The 18,200-nt window shown below is 36.5% G+C and overlaps 1 protein-coding gene across 1 annotated transcript; it reads right to left on the bottom strand.

The window, feature by feature from the left end:
- Positions 1 to 3,087: 3,087 nt before the first annotated feature.
- gosr1 (golgi SNAP receptor complex member 1) lies at positions 3,088 to 17,772 on the bottom strand. The gene is made up of 9 exons (XM_087795396.1): positions 17,692 to 17,772; positions 17,056 to 17,164; positions 16,062 to 16,149; positions 15,566 to 15,673; positions 14,851 to 14,942; positions 11,844 to 11,918; positions 6,304 to 6,333; positions 4,054 to 4,136; positions 3,088 to 3,716 (listed from the first exon to the last, which is right to left on the bottom strand). Exons 1-9 carry the CDS (start codon positions 17,723 to 17,725, stop codon positions 3,592 to 3,594), a joined length of 744 nt encoding a protein of 247 aa, XP_087651522.1. The 5' UTR covers positions 17,726 to 17,772; the 3' UTR covers positions 3,088 to 3,591.
- Positions 17,773 to 18,200: the final 428 nt, after the last annotated feature.

Raw genomic sequence — 18,200 nt, 5'->3', positions numbered from 1 at the left:
TGACGACCCCTGCTGTGAAACAACTAAAAATACACTCGTTTCCTGGCAGACGGGTAGCAGACAAGTTCTCGCCTCTCGGTTCCTTCAGCAGTCGCTGGAGCGTGACTCTCCTGGCTGAGAGGATCTGCAGCTTAGTGCTACTTGAATGGAATTTAGGTTAAGTGGCTGAAATATTCAGAAGCTCAATCCATCATCTGCTTTTGCAAATGCACGCTCCAGTCGATAAAACTGCAGCAGAATTACTGCAGAGGGGTTTTCCCTGCCGGTCGAGGGAGGACAGGATTGAATGGAAAGGGAGGGTTTCTCAGAGGGTCCTCCCTTCCACATCAATGAACTAGACGGGATTAAATTCTGTGTCCGGATCAATTTCTAAAGATAATCAAAAATAAAATCACTAAACACTATGAATGTATGAATGTAATTATGAATATATTCATATAATTATATAAATAATAATTAACATTATTACACATACATGAGAACAGCAGTGGTGCAGGAAGAAGCGGTGGAATCTCTCCTTCCTGCAGCTCACTAAAAGTCTGGCACCGAAGAGTTACTGGGTCAGGTTGAGACCATTAAAAATAAATATTCATTTTTACTCGCCACCGTCAGCAGTTTGTTCCCCATAATGATCCTATAAGTCACTCTTTGGGTCATGAACAGCAGTCTACATGCAAGTGAGAAGCTAGGAAAGGAAAAGTTGATTTACCTTCAAGTCGGTGACTTTAATGTCCGAACAGTATTTTACCTGATGATAAAACGACTCACAGTATTGAAAAGCTACATTTTTTTTTATTAAAGGGCATCAGATGTAAAGATTTAAGTGTGTCTATTGTACTCATCAGTATGTGTCTGTTTTTACAAAACTCTCTTTTCATTTAATTGAATTCAAAAATGTCATTAAGCCCCGCCCACTGAAAACACATTCTCACATTTCGTGAGATTACGTTTTGTTCATCATAACCACACCCACTCCACTGCGATTGGTCAAGCATTGAGGTTCGTACTCACGCACTATCAATCCCAGAAGTCTCCACCTCCAAGGGACTAGTTGTATAAACAAAGCGGGGCGTGATTACAGGTGACTGGAGGAGGAGTGAAGCCATTGTTACGTCATAATGGACTCTGCTCTCGTAACCTCTCATTCACTGAGATTTCAGACAGGGGAGGACTTTATAAAGTAACAGCTTCAAAACATTGTGTTGGAGAGAAAGACTTCAACATTTGAAACACGTGAGTGAGTCAGCAAAGTTGTAGTTTACCATTATTCTCACTTTAAGCCACATCATCTATATCACACATGCGGAATTCTATGACATCACCGATGCACGGATGTTGGCATATAAATATAACATTTGCATGCGGAAATTTGTCGCAGAAAATTCCAGATTTTAAAAAATGCAAAATAGACTGTTTGAAAATCAGTAAAATAATATTTTTAGGGACCATATGGAGAAATAATATTGTGCCTCTGAAATGACATGACATTGCATCAAAACTAAACAAGACAGGAAACTGTTGGACCAAAACACACATACAGTATAGAAGTCATTGTGAAGATTCTAAAGTCACAGATTGAACATCCCAACTTGAACATGATCACTCTTTGCTACGATCACAAGATCCACCAACAGCGATGACAACTATCTGAGAAGTTGAGTTGTTGGGATGAGACCTCATTAACCATCACTAGTTCTAAACAAGAGAAGGACAACTATGATCCGGTACATGTCATGCAAGGGAAACAAGAAAAGGTTCATAGCATGAGCAACGTTAAGAAGCAACATAACAACGAAAAGTGTGTTTGACCTTCATCCAAAAAACAAGAGATTGGTTCAAAGATTTAATGTTTACATGTGTTGTGAGAAAAACGTGGCAGAAAGAGTTAAAGAAAAAAGGTATGATTAAGAAAAACTTCAATAAAAAAAGAAAATGTTGATTCTATCTTTATGCAACTCTGGTTTATTTAATTAGGAAAAGTCGTTTGCCTGAAGATAGACTAGCTTCCTTTCCAGAGTGTCCCTCAACTCCTGCCTTCAACTGGCTGGGATATGCTTCAGCAACAGCAAAAAAAATGTAAAGATATAAAAAAAAAAATATGAACTTCAGTAGGTCCTCGGGTCCCAAAGATTTGACAAAACAAGCTGTTAAGAGGATGGAAGGATAAAATTAAAAGCACGCATAAGGAACGAAGATACGGCAAAATAAAGAGCTAGCTGACGAATGTCAAATAGATAAGACATAGTTTAATAAAAAACATTTGTTGTAATACTGAGGTGAGGATGTTTGTTAGAGCAACATGTGGATTTGTAGCTTTATAGATTGCAAGTCTGTGCAGCGATCTATAGACGGCAGCTTGAGTGCAAATGTTTGGAAACGAGAAGAGATGAATCTGATAAAAGCCCCGAAGCTCAGGTGTAATAAAGTCACTGAGGATTTAAGTAGGAGGAAATAAGTCGACATCAGCAGAATAAAACAGACACCATTGTTTGTGCTTCCAAAGGATCTTAACCAAATTCAAAAGGTTACTGATCAGAACTACTAAGTCGTTTTTTTCTTTTCTCCACCTCCTTCTCCCAGCATGTCACCTCAAATTACCATTCACAACGAGTCTGGTTCTGCTCGAGATTTCTGCCCATTAAATGGATGTTCTTTTCTCACCACTTATGCTCATTATACAGTGTTATTAACTGATTTGGATTTGGATCCAGGGTTGCAATGATGAGGAAATGTGTTTTTGACTTCGGTCTTTCTGCAACCAGCCTCAAGTGGACACCGAATGAACTGCGGCACTTTTATACATTTTTTTTAAATCGGATGTTGCTTCTCGGAAATTACCTGAAATCAGTAGATTAACTCTTCAGGCATGTGTTGAACATCCTTTCGTGTGACTTTAATGTTGCACCACCTGAGGTTAACACCTAGAATGAAAATTAATACAGAAAATCACTTGGACTGTATCATCAGGGTTAATGGAGTTTCAAATGTCAAAAGATTTACTTATAATTGATATTTTGAATGGATTATAAGATTATTATATATCCTAAAATGGGCATAAAAATTGTATATCAAAGTGAAACACAGTGAAAAGATTTAGAACATTTTTATTCATTGAACAAGATAAAATAATAAAAATGAACGATAAGTACTTTCTGCCGCCTTGTTGACAAGGAGTTAAGTTTCAACTGCTGGACACAATTGTATATGTAGATATGAATAATTTAATTATTGAAATTTACAAGCCTATCGATGATCCAATGTATGAATTGAAAATACCATTGAACTAAAGAAACTTCCACCTGCAGAGAAATGATAATGAATCCTCCCGTCGCTCTCCAGAAGTTCCAAATGCATTTAAAAAAAAGTCTTTTTTTTGTACTTTTGTTCCATCCCGGTGTGAACAGAAGCGTGTCGTCGACGCTCCAACTGTCCTGGAGCAGAATACAAGTTTATGAGCTCAGAATGACAGTTAATGCTGCGGATCTGCATCAGCCTGACGTTCTTCTGCTCCAGAGCCTTCGAGGTCTTGAGAGGGATCGACTTAATCCCCTTCAAAATACAAAAAGATCATCCTTAAAAAGCTCCAGCTGCTCAGTGGAGGGCGTAGAGCAGGAGTAGGATGGTGCAGCCGCCGATCACTGCGCCGAGGATGAGGGAGTCGCGCCGCTTCCTCAGGTTGACCCGCTGGATGAGATTGTTGATGGCCGGGAAACGGTCTGAGGAAATGGTTCAGGAACTGGCAAACTTAATGATGAAGATCAATATTTAGATCCATTTTTAAGTTACTACTAGAAACGAGTGTTGATGAGGCTTCATGAAACAGTTGAGTAGGTATCATGATACAGTGTCTTCATTTTGAAAGACCACTAGATGGCACTCTCTGATTTATAATCTTTGGCTCTGATCAACTAATTCAAAGAAACCTGGCAGAATTTTCAAACTTATAGTGACATCTAGTGGTGTTTCAAAATGAAGACACGGTATCATGATACCTCATCAACCGTTTCATGAAGCCTCATCACCAATAAAAACTAGTAACGTTTCCAAGGATACTGGCCAACGTGTTGACTTTGCTCTGTATAGACTTCAACATTCCACGCTGCGACGTCATGTTCTCCTTGGTCGCCATGGCGATACTGAAGAGACACAGCATACATGAGAATTGACAAGACATTGACTACATTAAATCAAAGGCAACCTGGTGACCACACGTTTATTTGACGTGCAAATATTCAATAGTTTCAGTGAAATGGCACAATTGTGCTTTGGCTAATCAAAGGAATGTATAGAACTGCTGTTATATCGTAGCTTTCTCTCATCCAAACTTGGGCCTCAGCAACTTTCCTATCAGGAAAGTGCATCAGGGCACTTGGCAGGCATAGTTTCGTCCTCCTCTGGCATCTCTTACACACAGTAATCAATAGACAACCTCCAGGCAGACTTTTAAAATTTCAGGAGAGACTTCAGAATCGTATCATTTCAAGAGAGGAAGAGAGGAAATGAACATCTTATTCCTGCTAATGATGCAACAGCAGCTTTACCAGATGGCAGCAACAGCTGTCTTGTAGCCACAGCAATATGTATTCTAAATTTACACAGTGCACTTATTTGATTGACTATTTACTTGAAGCTTTAAGACATTGAAATCAGGTCTAATAATTTATAACACTGAGGAATGAAAAAGAACAAATGCTAGTGAACACGAAAGCTCGGACGAAAATAGTTTGTTTTTGCGAAGGCTGGCAGGAGAGCGTAGGTGGGCGAGCATGGCATCTTTCTGTGGGTGAGGGATGCTGAGGTGAGAGTCTGCAGTCTTGGCGTGAAGCAGCATGTGGGGATCATGTTCTCCTCTGTCAGGCACCAACACTTTTGCTGACAACATCCAACCGCTTTTCTCTCAACGTTTACCAGCTCATGAGAATTTAGAGAGCCGTCAGGAAGATTCATTTGTGGACCAGGGTGGTGCGAGTTGTAAATATAGCTAATAATAGCGATCACTCTCATCATCAATATGTGCCAGGGAAGGCAGAGTTACGCAAGACCTTCGGTGGTTCTTTTCAGGTCGGATACAGTCAGACTAGTAGGGGTTTAATGTCCAGAATCTGGCGATACGATGCACATCACAAAACAGCAATGATACGATAAATTGTGATACTATAGGAACAAGAATATATTTGTGGTATTGTACTGTCCGATTAGTGAAACTTTGTAGTTTTGTTGAATTTTCAGACCGTACAAATTTTGACAAGTCGTAACTGCTGTCATTATTTCTAAATTAAACGAAAGCCTAAACATCAGCTGTTATCGACTGTATCCTCTCGTCCTCAGGCAGCCCCGGGATTTCATTTTTTTAGCTGCAGAGGACAAATGCTGCCATTTTGCTGTATTATTTGCATGTCAATTTTAAATAACGACTTATTTAAAAAACAATATTTTGAAGTATGAACCATGAAAGAACTATGATAAAAATAAAACATTATTTGAGATGCAAAACTATTTATATTTGCATTGATACAGCCTGAAACTTATGTATACGTTTTTATTTAGATTTATTTTAAATGAAGCAAAAACCAAAATAAGGAAAGCTACTATTAAATCTTTTATGTAACCGAAATCCAAATGATTAAATGATTCGACAGAAAAGATAAAGTCACCGGGGGCATATTTAAAAAGAAGTATCAGCATATAAAATAGAGGAATAGATTGAAATGGTAATAAAATTACTGGTGTGGAAAGAGGGAAAAGAAGTGATGTAAAAAAGTTACCAAGGACATGCATAAAAGAAAGAAGCTGCAGGACTCTTATCCTTCCATTAACGGGATGAATTACGCCATTTCCAGAATGAGAAGATTATAGAAACATTTAATTGGGGAAGAAAAATAAATGATCAGAGGTTGGAAGTGAAATAAAAGATTCCAACTGATTAAAAATCATTTTTGGAAGGCGGTGAAAATAGAAAGACCTCATTTGCACTTACCAGGAAATTGAAAAGAAATGTAAGTCTAAAGGGAAGAATTTGTAAAAACAAAAAGTGTATCGATTCAGAGTGTGTCCTACACAGTGCACTGTGTATCTTGGATCGTTGCTACGGTAACACGTTTGCCTTGGGTTATGCATGTTTCATTCCGGTGTCAAGTTGAGGTACATTGAACACAGAACGTTAGCCGAGAGTGAAATTGAAACAACGGTCTGTGACATAATGAGCTGCAGAAACACACACACACCGAGGTGTTCGAGCGACTTAATGAAGGCCGAGAAGATTAGACGCAAAAGTTCATCTTACACAATGAAAAGTCACGATACCTTATTGTGTCATCCATCAGTCGGTCAGAGCTAAAGAGAAGGAAAGAAAGGAGAGAGTGGTTAAAGGTGTAGATTCTAGTAAAGGTTTCAAAACTCAAGGCCCGTTGGACAAATCTGGCCTGCCAATTTATTTATATGTGGCCCGTTGGATGGTCGCTCAAAATCAACATAGAGAAATGTTGACCTATTAAGATCGTTGGTGTTTCAGATAAGATAAGGGATCTATTATAGACTTTCCAAAATTTCCAAAGACAGTTTTTAAATTTATATTATTTTTTGCCCGTAAACCTTGACTTGAAAAAAAAAATGTTGGTGCCCTGTGTGATCAAGTTTAACACCAATGTTCTAGACTAACAAGTTCCATTTTCTCTTAAAATGTAAACAATTTTATTTAAAATCTATTGCGACAAGTTTCAGTATCACATTTGCTTTATATCTTTTCAAGCCAGTTGATATTCATCACATTTCTTATGCAAAGGAAAGCTATTACCAAATAGATACCAACAATGCAAAAAATAACAAGTAGAGTTTTACACTTAATTACATTCTAGTCCATCAATATGGATAGATGACAGAAACAGGTTGAGAATGTTTTGTGTATGCTGAGATAACAGTTGGCTGGTGCAGCTAACAGATGCTTTGAGACCTCTGAGGGAAAACCCTTTATTTTTATCTGCAACAGCTTTGTATGCAGATAAATCCTGTTTAAATTAACTGTTTAAATGGATATTTCATGATATGTAATAGTGTATATTGTTAAATCCCTCCAACAGGAACAATACGCCTGCTCACAAGATGGTCAATCTACAATCTGAGATTAGTAAAGGTTGATTTAGCAAACATTCTTCAACAGCTTCGTCCTCGCAGGCAAGGTAAGCCATTACATAGCAGCCAAGCGTCCAAATGTTCCTGGATTTCTGCCGACAACACAAACCCTGCAATACAATTTAGCAGCGGACTGTAAATTACATCCCGTCTTTCCTTCACAAGAAAAGAATAACTCACTTGACGGGCTTCGGACAGATGGATCTCTTGTTCGAGTGATTGAAATAGAACATATAAAGAAAGGGAGCGCCATCATTTTTCAAACATGACAACAATAAACTATTTTCTTAAAAAAGTAGAAGCAGATCTATGAAAATTGCATTATTATGTAAATGAAATGAAGGAATGACTGTCTGTCAGATCATGGTGTCCCGCTCATAAATCAGAAGTAAGAGACACCGCAACCCATGGCCTGGTCTTATTCCATAAGTGTGTGTGCAGGAGTGAGATTGGCAGGAGGATTTATGCATTGTTCTCATCATCTACAACCACAGCAGTGACGGTAAAGCCGACTCTGCAATCTTGTGCAAGTACATGCAGTTTGGCGTTAAGTGAGCCACTTTCTTTCCTCTTGGTCAGTTCCATCCTTTCCATAGACTCATATATTAGAGAACTTGAGTGAAATAGCAAAGGGTTTTGTCAAATCAATCAGTTTCAATTTAAAATGCAAGTTTCGTTTATTTGACAGACGACCTCAGACTCGACCAAAGACTTTCTTTGTGGTTCGGGTAAAGCAGTTTGCTTTTCAGAAACAATCAGTATTCAGCGGGGAGACGCACTAAGGCCAATAAAACATTGAACAACTAGAGTGCATTTAGAATAATAAAACAGAGATGAGGGGGAAAAAACAATTTTAAACCCACTAAGTCGATCAGGATTGCAACAGGGAGGTTGCAATAAAACTAAATCTTTGGTCCAGATGCTTTGATGGATATTAACCAACCCTGTGGAATTATTAAAACGATACATTATGTTTGCGTTTTCTCATACCATATGTTAACGTTAGGAGATATGCAAGTATTGTTGCCAAAAACTAAAATCCCTTTCTAAATACTAATGGCTTCTGCTGACAGCACAAGGAAAACTCCAAACCAGTTCTATGCATACGTTTATTTCCTCCAAGTTCAGAATGTAATCCATCAGAACCTTTAAGTTAGGGTCCTCAAATTCAACTGGGGACCACCAGAAGTCAATTAGTTTTATATTTTGATGTTTTATAGATTTTCGTGTGGTTTCACTGTGATTTTGTCTAGTGATGTGTATTGGCAAGGATCAGGCGATACGAATCACGATACATGTGTGTCAATACAATATATTGCAATATTTTGTGATACTGTAGTTACAACAATATTTTTACTTTTTTTAAGAAAAAAAAAAGATTTTCAGGCTTTTACAGCAAAGAAATGGGCAAATACTTGATTCTCAAAATATTACCAAACAAATGTAAACTTAAATTAATAATGAAGTGCATTAACAGTCTCAAAAAAGCTGGAGAAACATGCAATATCCAGTGTCTGTCAGTGTTCAACTAAAAACTTTGTTTTAGAAGCTGAGAAGGAGTCATTACGACATTACAGGAAATTACGAAGGTTGCCGACTAGTGGCCAGAGGTTTAATTGCACCGCACAAATTAATAAACGCAGTGAATATTTGAGTGTTAATTGTAAACTAAAACATTAAATGATTGTCTTTTATACACACACTTACTAAAATTCAAATAACTTTGAATTAAAATAAAATGTTATTTCAAGATTGTTTTTTTAGATATTGCTATCTAATATCGTTACGGTATTGGGAATAAAAAGAAAATGTCGCAATATATCGTGCCTAATTTTGAGAGTTATTTAATTTAAGAAATTTGTTCCATCGTAACTATTTAATCAAAGCTATGGAAGCAACATTTGATGCGATTTATTATTTAACCACCTGACAATGAACAAAAACAGATTCCAATATGTCCGCCCTCAATGCATGGAGGGCCGCAGAACACAGAACTGAGAAAGAAAATAATGACAAAAATTGCAGCTGTTGATTTGTCTAGTCTATTTCATTAAAATGAAGTGATCCATACGAAGAGAGGAAAGAGGCCAACTACATTTGTAGCACTCTAATGGAGAAAAAAAACTTTAAAGCACTTCCTTTCCCCACATTTAACATTACATTTATCTCAAAGGGAAAAGAAGATGAAATCTTAATTACACTTCTCTCGGCAAATGAGCATTATCCTCCTATGAAAATTCTTTGAAGATTCTCCTAGTCTTCCGTGGCTTACACAACAGGAAGTCTTGTCAGTGTGACCAGTACCATTAGTCTTTCCTCGTCAAACTTTTAATGGACCTTCCCTTCCTTTTTCTCTACATTATTCATGAGCATTGACCTTTATGGCAAACAGATGGGAAAACAACACTCAACTACCAACTTGAAAGAGCGGGAGATCGGAACAATTAAAGACATATAAATTACAGATATAATGACAACAGATATGCACCAGGCCGTAGTAACAATCATTTTGGGACTAAAAATGCTCTTATACATTAAAAAAAGAAAGGACAGGAGCATAATCTAATTTTTTTTTTAACAAAGGAAACTGCTACACATAAATTGTCAAACAAAATCCATTACTTTAAGTCATGGACATAATCAATATATTCAGGGGCAAAAGGAAAGGACATAGAATAAATAAATCAAATAGGTTGAGTATCAAAATTAAACAATAACAAAGAAACTTTGAGCTAAACAATTTTACTTTCTTCTTTCATCAGTTGATTGTCCAAACGTCAAACATCAACATGATGCTTTAGCTACAATCATGTTCACGCCCTTTTTGCTTCAGTCTCTCTTTGTAGTTTTATGGCTGTAACAGGATCAATAAAGTGCAACTCGAGCCTCGCGACCAACGTCCTTTCCCTCCTCCAATCTTTGTAATGATCAGGGAAAGCCTAGTAATATGGGATGTGGTTCAATGGGATAACTTTATTACCGGAACGGCTGATCAATTGGACTGGATCGGAATGGAGAGTCGCTTCTCTGACTCAGCTTTGATGCAGTTGTTATCGTCTTCCATCCCATCCAGATTCAAGCGGATTGCACTTTCGTCAGATGGACCACAGATCATATCGCTAATGACACACCAACCTTCACTTGTAATTTCTAACTTCTTTATATTCAAATCAATCTCTTCACCCTTATCAAGTTACCTCATCTTTACTTCCCCTGCACTTCTTTTATTTAACCGAAAGGCAAACCGTTTAAGATAAAAATCCTCTTTAAAGGCTCTTGTCAACCTATAATCTCTCAGTGTACAAACAAACATGACAAAAACCTCCTAGACCACTCAATGAAACCATAGAACGTTTGAATGATAACTTTTAAATATTTTTGTGGCAATATATATATTCAATTTAGTAGCTCATAAATAAAGTTATAAATTACTTATTTAAGTATTTACACAAATATTATACAATAATCATGAAAACAGCATATGTCAAATTCTCATGCAGATATTGTGACCTATAGAGATGGAAGTGTTTGAGATAAGATAAGAAAACAAGCATTAATGATGTCAACAACAATGCAGAAGAAACTTGAAGTATTGAGATCACTAAGATATATCAAAACTCTAATAATGAAAAGACAATGTATTTATTGGATTATGACTCAGAGTTTTACACCCCTTATTTATTTTTTCTATTTGAGTTCATTTTGTAGTAAAATATATTTATACATTATATTTATATGATTCGTCTTAATCAGATGTTTTGATATAAAACAACAAAAATAAAGACAAATATTTTATCAAGTAAAATATGATATCCAATACAATTGTTTTTCTGTATAAATCATCTGAACAAAAATGTGTAAAACAAAATTCTAACAAGTTAAGCGCCCTTAGAAAAACTAATTTGCTGAATTATCCTTATACGCAACAAAAACTGCAATCTTTTTTATGAATACAGGAGAAAATGGTGCACTTTGAAGACTAAAATAAGAACACAATCAATCAAGCTGTCGTGTGTTTCTCCAATGCCATACTAAAACCCTCAGCAAGTTAAAAAGCCGCCCAGCAGAGAATTCATCATTATTTAGATGCACGAGTGTCGCACAGACTCCTGCTGACAGCCATTTTTATTTTCCACTCAGGGTCTCCTTGCCACAGGTAAACAGTTTGCAGACTCATGTTTGTTTGTAATCCAGAAAAGACAGCCAATTGGAATTATTTGTAGTTGAAAATTCACATTGACTCATTGGGTTGTTTTTTTTTTTCGTCTGTTGAGTAAAAGTTTAATTTTTTGTTGAAAAGAATAAGAGAAAAAAGCAGGAACATTGGTGAGTTTCTACAGTGTATTTGAATGGATGCTTCACTGCAGCCAGCCGAGGTGCCATGAAGATAAATGATCCCGGCCACCACTGCTACGCTGCCAAAAACTATGTACACCGCTTGCAAAATTGCATATGAATTGAACTGAAATTGCTACGCTTGGAGAAAACCCGTTTTCTTCTTGTTTGTAGCATAATTTAATTACATTAATTTGACACGTTAATCACTTTTTGGATGACAGATGCATAACATGCAGGTCATTTCAAGACCCAGGGGAACAAATCTCTGCCACCAACTCATATTATGCGTTTCGTAAGAGACACACTGTTGAGTAAAATACAAGAGGAAAAAAATGAAAGACCAACAAATGGAATAAAATAGGCAAAACATGACTTACTTTCTCAGGTGCTCGTGTTCCTTTAGAAACAGTTCTGTTCTTCTGTTGTTGATCCCAGAGCCACTTTTGTATGTCCTAGGAAGAGACACAACTGTATTAGCAGAGATTTCTTACCACGGTAAAGCACAATTAATCAATAATCTTTCTAATACAATCTTTACCCTCATTGAATAAAACAATGTAGTCAGCAGATTGTTGATATCTCTGTTATTACTTAACCTGTATGGTACTAAACAGTGTTTACTGCAGTTTATAATGCTGCCATGTCGGTTTTGGTTTAAACTAGAGAGAGGAGGAGAAAATAAATCATTTTGTCGATCAAGTACAAAAAAAATAAAAAAAAATAACTTAATGCTCTGCAATCTTAAAACATATTTAGGACCCTTTAATAGTAAAATATGTTTAATGCATACATTTATAAGACTCCTGGATCTAGTAGAAAGCAAGTAAATAGATAGATGGATAAACTTTATTTAAGTAAATGCAAATATTTCAGTGCAATACAGTTAGAAAAATGTGCATATTTTTTATTATTAATAATATTAACTTATTAATACCAATTTCCAAAAATAGATTTTTCCAAGGGGATCAATAAAGTTCTATCCATCTATCCAGCTACTTCACTGACGGACTAACAACAACACACAGATCTAGTTGGTTACAACATTTTTGGCTTTTGTAAGAAAGCTATGGTACACTGAATGTTTTGAATGTGAAGTGTAACATGCATGAACTCGAATTATTGAAGACAAAAGTTTAACAAAAATGCATGGTAATAATTGTGTAAATAAACAAAGTCCAACACTACACTTTGTGCTGATATCAATAAGAAAATGCTGACACTGTAAGTTTCTTAATGCATTAAAACATGTGGTAAGGACTTAAATTAGAGAATCAAGGTCTTCCATATTTAATAAGAACAAGAGTCTTAGAACAGCTGACGCTTCATGGCTGTGCATCGTTTCTGCTCATTTAACATTTTGCCACCTTATTACTGGGGGGGGGTTGATAAAATGCAGGGGTAAATGAGTGAACCAGCAAATATATGCTCCTTATAAAACACATAATTTCTGGTGCATTATCCAGAGATGAAACATGGCAACACTAGAGTCAGAAAGAGAAAACCTATTTAAAATAAAAGTATATACAAGCATCATTGATGTTAGCAAATCTCAGCAGCGATGTTGGTCCTGCAGGGAGTCAGACGTCCTCGTCACTCATGTGACGCGTTTTAAAAGGGCAACGGCGTAAATCACAGGCGTTCTTGTCATTTTTGTTGCTGGCATTTACAGTCTAAGCAGAGGAAATGGTGAGCACAGGGTTTAGCTCAGGTTCATGGCTTTATGAATGGTGCAAACACAGTGAATGAGCGAGGAGGCATCGTGGTCTTTTTTTCCCCCCAGGAGCCATTTATGCCATTTCCATAAATAGACGGTGAACTCTGTTCTAGTTAATCAATCACAGTATTTGTGTGCAGCATGAAAAATGACACATAAATGATAAAAGGGAGACTTGATGTCGCTTTGAGTCATTAACTTTACTGTCGCCCCCTGTCGCTGCAAAATAGTATTGCATGTCTGTTAGAAATATATTTTTTACAATGTGCTGCATATCACAAACCCAGAGTCGCTTACTTGTAAACAGAGACATAGCAGTGGCATAATTGGTCAGTCATTTTCAACTGCAGGCCTGTGGGCCAAATCCTGGTCAGGATTATAATTGATTTTATAGTCACTCTTAGAAAATTATTAGTTTTTACATTTATAGAGAAGTCTGCTTGAATGCATTCTGTGCAAAGTCATTTTACGTGGCCTGCCAGATAGATTTCACATATAGAAGTAGATTAATGTCCATCTTGATAAAAGAAGACATACTCATACATAATTGAGATATCTACTATAGAGCCACCAACAATATAGACATTATTCTAATCAGACTCATACTTCATGGTAAATTAACATTTTGTTCGGCCAATGACTTAGACGATTAAATGATTTTGGATATTCCTCGTGATTGAGTTTGACACCCTTGACTTAAATCCTTAAATTAATCAGCCATAAACGACAGCCTACTGGGATTTGTTTCCTTCTAAACAGCCAGAGAGAGACAATGATGATTATTAAGCTTAGCAGCAGGTCAGCTGTTTTGTCTGCATTAGAATCATTAACGTGGTTTTCCAGGGTTGGGTCGTGATGCTTTGTAGCGCTAATGATCGGTTGCAATTCATGCTCTATAGGTATGTTGTGGACACTCTTCAGACAGCAAAGGTCAAATGATTCTGCCAATAATATAAAGGAATTGTGTACTTAGGACGTAGGAGTTCATATTATATTCAGGCCGGTGGACATGAATGACTTGGAAAGGCAGCCCGCAGCATCTCTGCATATTAGATGGATGCAGGAAATCAATGAGAATCCTGCAGTGCTTCACCGTACACTCACTGCTGTGTCTCCCAGATCAATAAGCCATTTCAAACAGACAGTAAGAGTCGTGGTCTGCTGGAGCCCCCTGGCTTGATTCAATAGACATCACATCATTCAGCCAATCACACAGAGTACTCACTTTCTCAAACCATGGTTAAAGCACTGATCAATTTCAAAAGTGTCAACATTAATCTAGACAATGCCAAGTTAAAATAAAGGATTAAGCAATCACTCCAATTCAAAAACATTTAAGGTCATAATTAATTACCATTAAAAAAATGTACTTTAGAAAAAACTATTATTATTGCGTGAATTTCAAATAAATTATAATGACCTTAAGATCAAGATCAAAAAGTCTTGCTGATGAAGAATAAGGTTGATGGTTCCTGCAGAATGGCTGCTTTGGTGCTTGGATTTCTTTTTCTTTTTCTTATTTTATGTGTCGTCTTAATTCATTATTTTATGTGTACTGACAACACAAAAAATGCGTTGGTTTCTCACCCATGTCGTGTTTACAACACTGGCAATAAAACTTTCATATTCTGATTCTGATACTCTGATTATAGACAAGCATTCAAACTCACTCAATGTCTTTCCGGACTGATCCAAGTAGGTCTTCCCTTTCACGGATCGCCAAGAAGTTTCCTTTGGTTTTATGGAATTCATGAGTGTAATCCTGAGAAGAAAAAAAAACGAAAGAAGAAATATCACAGATGAAGGCATAGAACTGGAGAAAAGTTTTAAAATATATCCATTAATATAATACGGTTGATTTATCAAAAGCATTTCTTTAAAGTACATGTTTAAAATAACAATACGACATAGAATATCCCTTAAAGTGAAAATTCAAACATCACTCATTTTCTATTCACTATCATTTCGACCAAGGGTTGGGATTATTTTCAGAGTCATCACTTCCTTATAGGAATAGAAATGTATATCCTTATAAATAAAGCGAATGACACTCAGTTGTCTTAGTCCGACATTACCTACATAAAACACCCAAATACCTCCATGGTGCTCATCTGTGATGTCCATTTTGTGTTGAAGCTTCAACCAGATTAATCGTTGAAGACAAAGACCACTGAGCTCCAGTCGCTAAATTAAAATGAACATGCATATTTGTTGAATACTCTATAAGGAAACAGATTACTCTGAAAATAATTCCAACCCTTCGTCTACATGAGGGTGAGTAGAGTGAGTGAATTTGGAAATTTTGAGAGAACTATCACTCTAAAGGACTTTCTGATTTTGTCCATAAAGAGGGGACCTCATTATACTTCAATTTAGTTAACAAACCTGTAAGATGTCTCTGTGTCTCTGAAGTGTGTGCATGAGTGCTGCGTTAAGAGCAGCTGTTCCCGGCCCGTTTGTGTACTCCACCATCTTATCATTCACCGCGGTCAGCTGGAAAACAATGGCAAAGATACGACATGAAGAAACCATGAGCATGAGAGTAAGAGAATCTGCTCATATTTACTATAGACAAGATTCATGATGAAAAGTTCAAAAGCAAAAACTTTACAATATAGGATGAAGATGTCATCATTTGATCAAGAGAGAACATGGTATGTGTAACATGTAAGCAGTACATGGGAAAATTGCTTAAAAATAAAAACTTGATGAGACAAAAATTACTAGAGCGCTTTAAAAACATCAAGTAATTAATTTAAAAAAGAGAAATTAAAATCAGGGAGTTTTACCAATAATTCTATTAGGACATTCAGTATGGGGTTCTTTCAGAAAATGGACTAATAAATAATCTTACGATCCTGACCTTCCACTGTCTACTTACTTTCGCCAACAACTGCTCAATTTCCACTGACATCGTGTCGAACATCCTGTCTTGGGTTGAGTTGTTTAATAGTGGAGTCGTGTCTGACCTTCAAATAAAAAAAGGAAAACATTGACAGGTTGGGTTTGAGATTTAAATGTGGACATTTAGTGACATCTAGTGGTTTCTTGGAACATTGCATTAAATGGCTTGTTCATCTGTATTTTAAACACAAGAATTTAAAAAGACCCTTGGCAAATTAAAGAAAACAATAACACAAAGAACCTACAAATACAGTTATATAAAAACTTGATTACAAGTTGCAAAAATGAATTGCTGTATGGAAACGAGAGCCTCTTGTGCATAAATGTCAAGCTTCATGTTCTCCATCATTTGGCAATATATGAAGTCATCCCATGACAATTGATATCATTTTAAAGAGTGATAACCCATGTTTGCACAAATGAGTGTAAAGTAATTTAAGTGTGTTTTTTTGGGCAGGTATCATTGGTGAATACTGATTAAATAGGCGGTAGGTTGAACTACATTTGGAAATGGTAGCCTTTTTTGGACAGTCAAACATCCACCACTTCCTAAAATGTTTTAATGCCCTTTTTATTTTTACTAAAAAACTTAAATGTACAATTGAATGCACATTTTGGCATTTGTGTTTTTAAACTTCTCATCAGCAGCAAGTCAGCATCCTCCACCTAAGCCTATGTTGCACATCCAACCTCCATTTCTGTCTGTCGTATTTGTCTTGCAAATAATGTGACAGATTGTTAGTTATTAGTAAGTAAGTAAGTCATTTATATTTGTGGAGCGCTTTTCCAGACCAGGGTCACAAAGCGCTTAAACAATCAAAACAATACCCAATAAAATACATACTTAAAAATATTAAGACACATAAGACAGGAGTCTCAGAGAATCAAGTATCTAGTACCTATTGCCAGACAGATGCTGGCGTAAACACAACCTCCTTGGAATAACAGATCCAATATGAAAAGGATCTTACGTGTCTCGGCGGCCATCTCTGGATGAGTTGTAGCTGGTGCACAGTTTACTGAAGGAAACCAACTTGATGTCCAGTTCATTCTCCGTCTGTCTCGCCTGCTTTCGCAGATCTGACACATGCACAACAAAAAAGAACAACAACTTTAAATCAATCAATCTTATAAGGATTATGTATTTAATAGAAACTTCATGCTTAAATATATAGCTTAACATCAAACAAATATGCATTGAGGGGAAATTTGTGATGTCGCATTTTAGTATATAAATAAATGTAGAACAATAACACTTTTGAGTCTGAGATTTTGAAACCAAAACTTGGGCCAAGTACCGACTACCTTCCCCGGTAGTAACAAGTTCCTTACACAACCGCATTCACACAAGTATAAGACAAAGCTCAATGTTGGGAATGATTTAAGCGAATGCTGAGACGTGACATCTATTTAAAAGCTTCTTAGCGAGTTTGAAGTTACACGGCGACACGTTAGCTAGCATGCTGAAGCTAATGCTACAAGCCCGAGTGTATCATTGAGAGGGAGAATATCTGTATAAATAAATACACTTCATCTGTTATAGATGTCCAGCATGGCGATGATGATAATGTCAGTTTCGCTATCATTCGGGTGCGTTTGTTTCTCACCTTCCCAATAGTTACTGCTGCCTACGCCAGCCATCTTTGTTATTCCGAGACGTCACCAAGTTCCGGGTCTCTCTGACGACACAGGCAGCAACACTCTTCACCGGAAACGCCAACATATCTCCTTTCTCGTCATTAGGAAATAAATATTGATGTCTATGTTATTTTTATTTTTATTCATGAGTTTTACTTGTGACTAAATATAAATAACAAATTGTTACAGGTGAGATCGTTACAAATAATACCCGATGTAAACATATCTAAATATAATTTCAATTTCTAATATCAAATGCCTTTAACATGAAATGCAGCAATACTGGAATTAATCCTGTAAAAAAAATTGAAATTGAAATGTAACGCTAGGTGAATATCTTCGACGTTTAGGATGACCATCCAAATGAGACTCAAAGGAGAACAACTGGTCCTTCATAATGAAAGACCTCGTGGAGATGTCAAACTCAGAGAAGGCCCTGAGGCGAACCAAAAATATATTTTAAAAGTAAAATCTCTAG

Source organism: Callionymus lyra, chromosome 7, assembly GCF_982586985.1.
Source record: "Callionymus lyra chromosome 7, fCalLyr1.hap1.1, whole genome shotgun sequence".
Taxonomy (NCBI): Eukaryota; Metazoa; Chordata; class Actinopteri; order Syngnathiformes; family Callionymidae; genus Callionymus; species Callionymus lyra.
This window is presented reverse-complemented; position numbering and strand designations above follow the sequence as displayed.

Bases quoted from the DNA above. Each gene is read 5' to 3' on its own strand.
- gosr1 (XM_087795396.1), bottom strand. From the start codon at position 17,725: ATGGCTGGCGTAGGCAGCAGTAACTATTGGGAAG. The intron at 15,674-16,061 runs GTAAGTAGACAG...ATTGTTTTCCAG, and splicing joins TTGAGCAGTTGTTGGCGAAA to CTGACCGCGGTGAATGATAA. The intron at 4,137-6,303 runs GTATCGTGACTT...GTGTCTCTTCAG, and splicing joins CTGATGGATGACACAATAAG to TATCGCCATGGCGACCAAGG.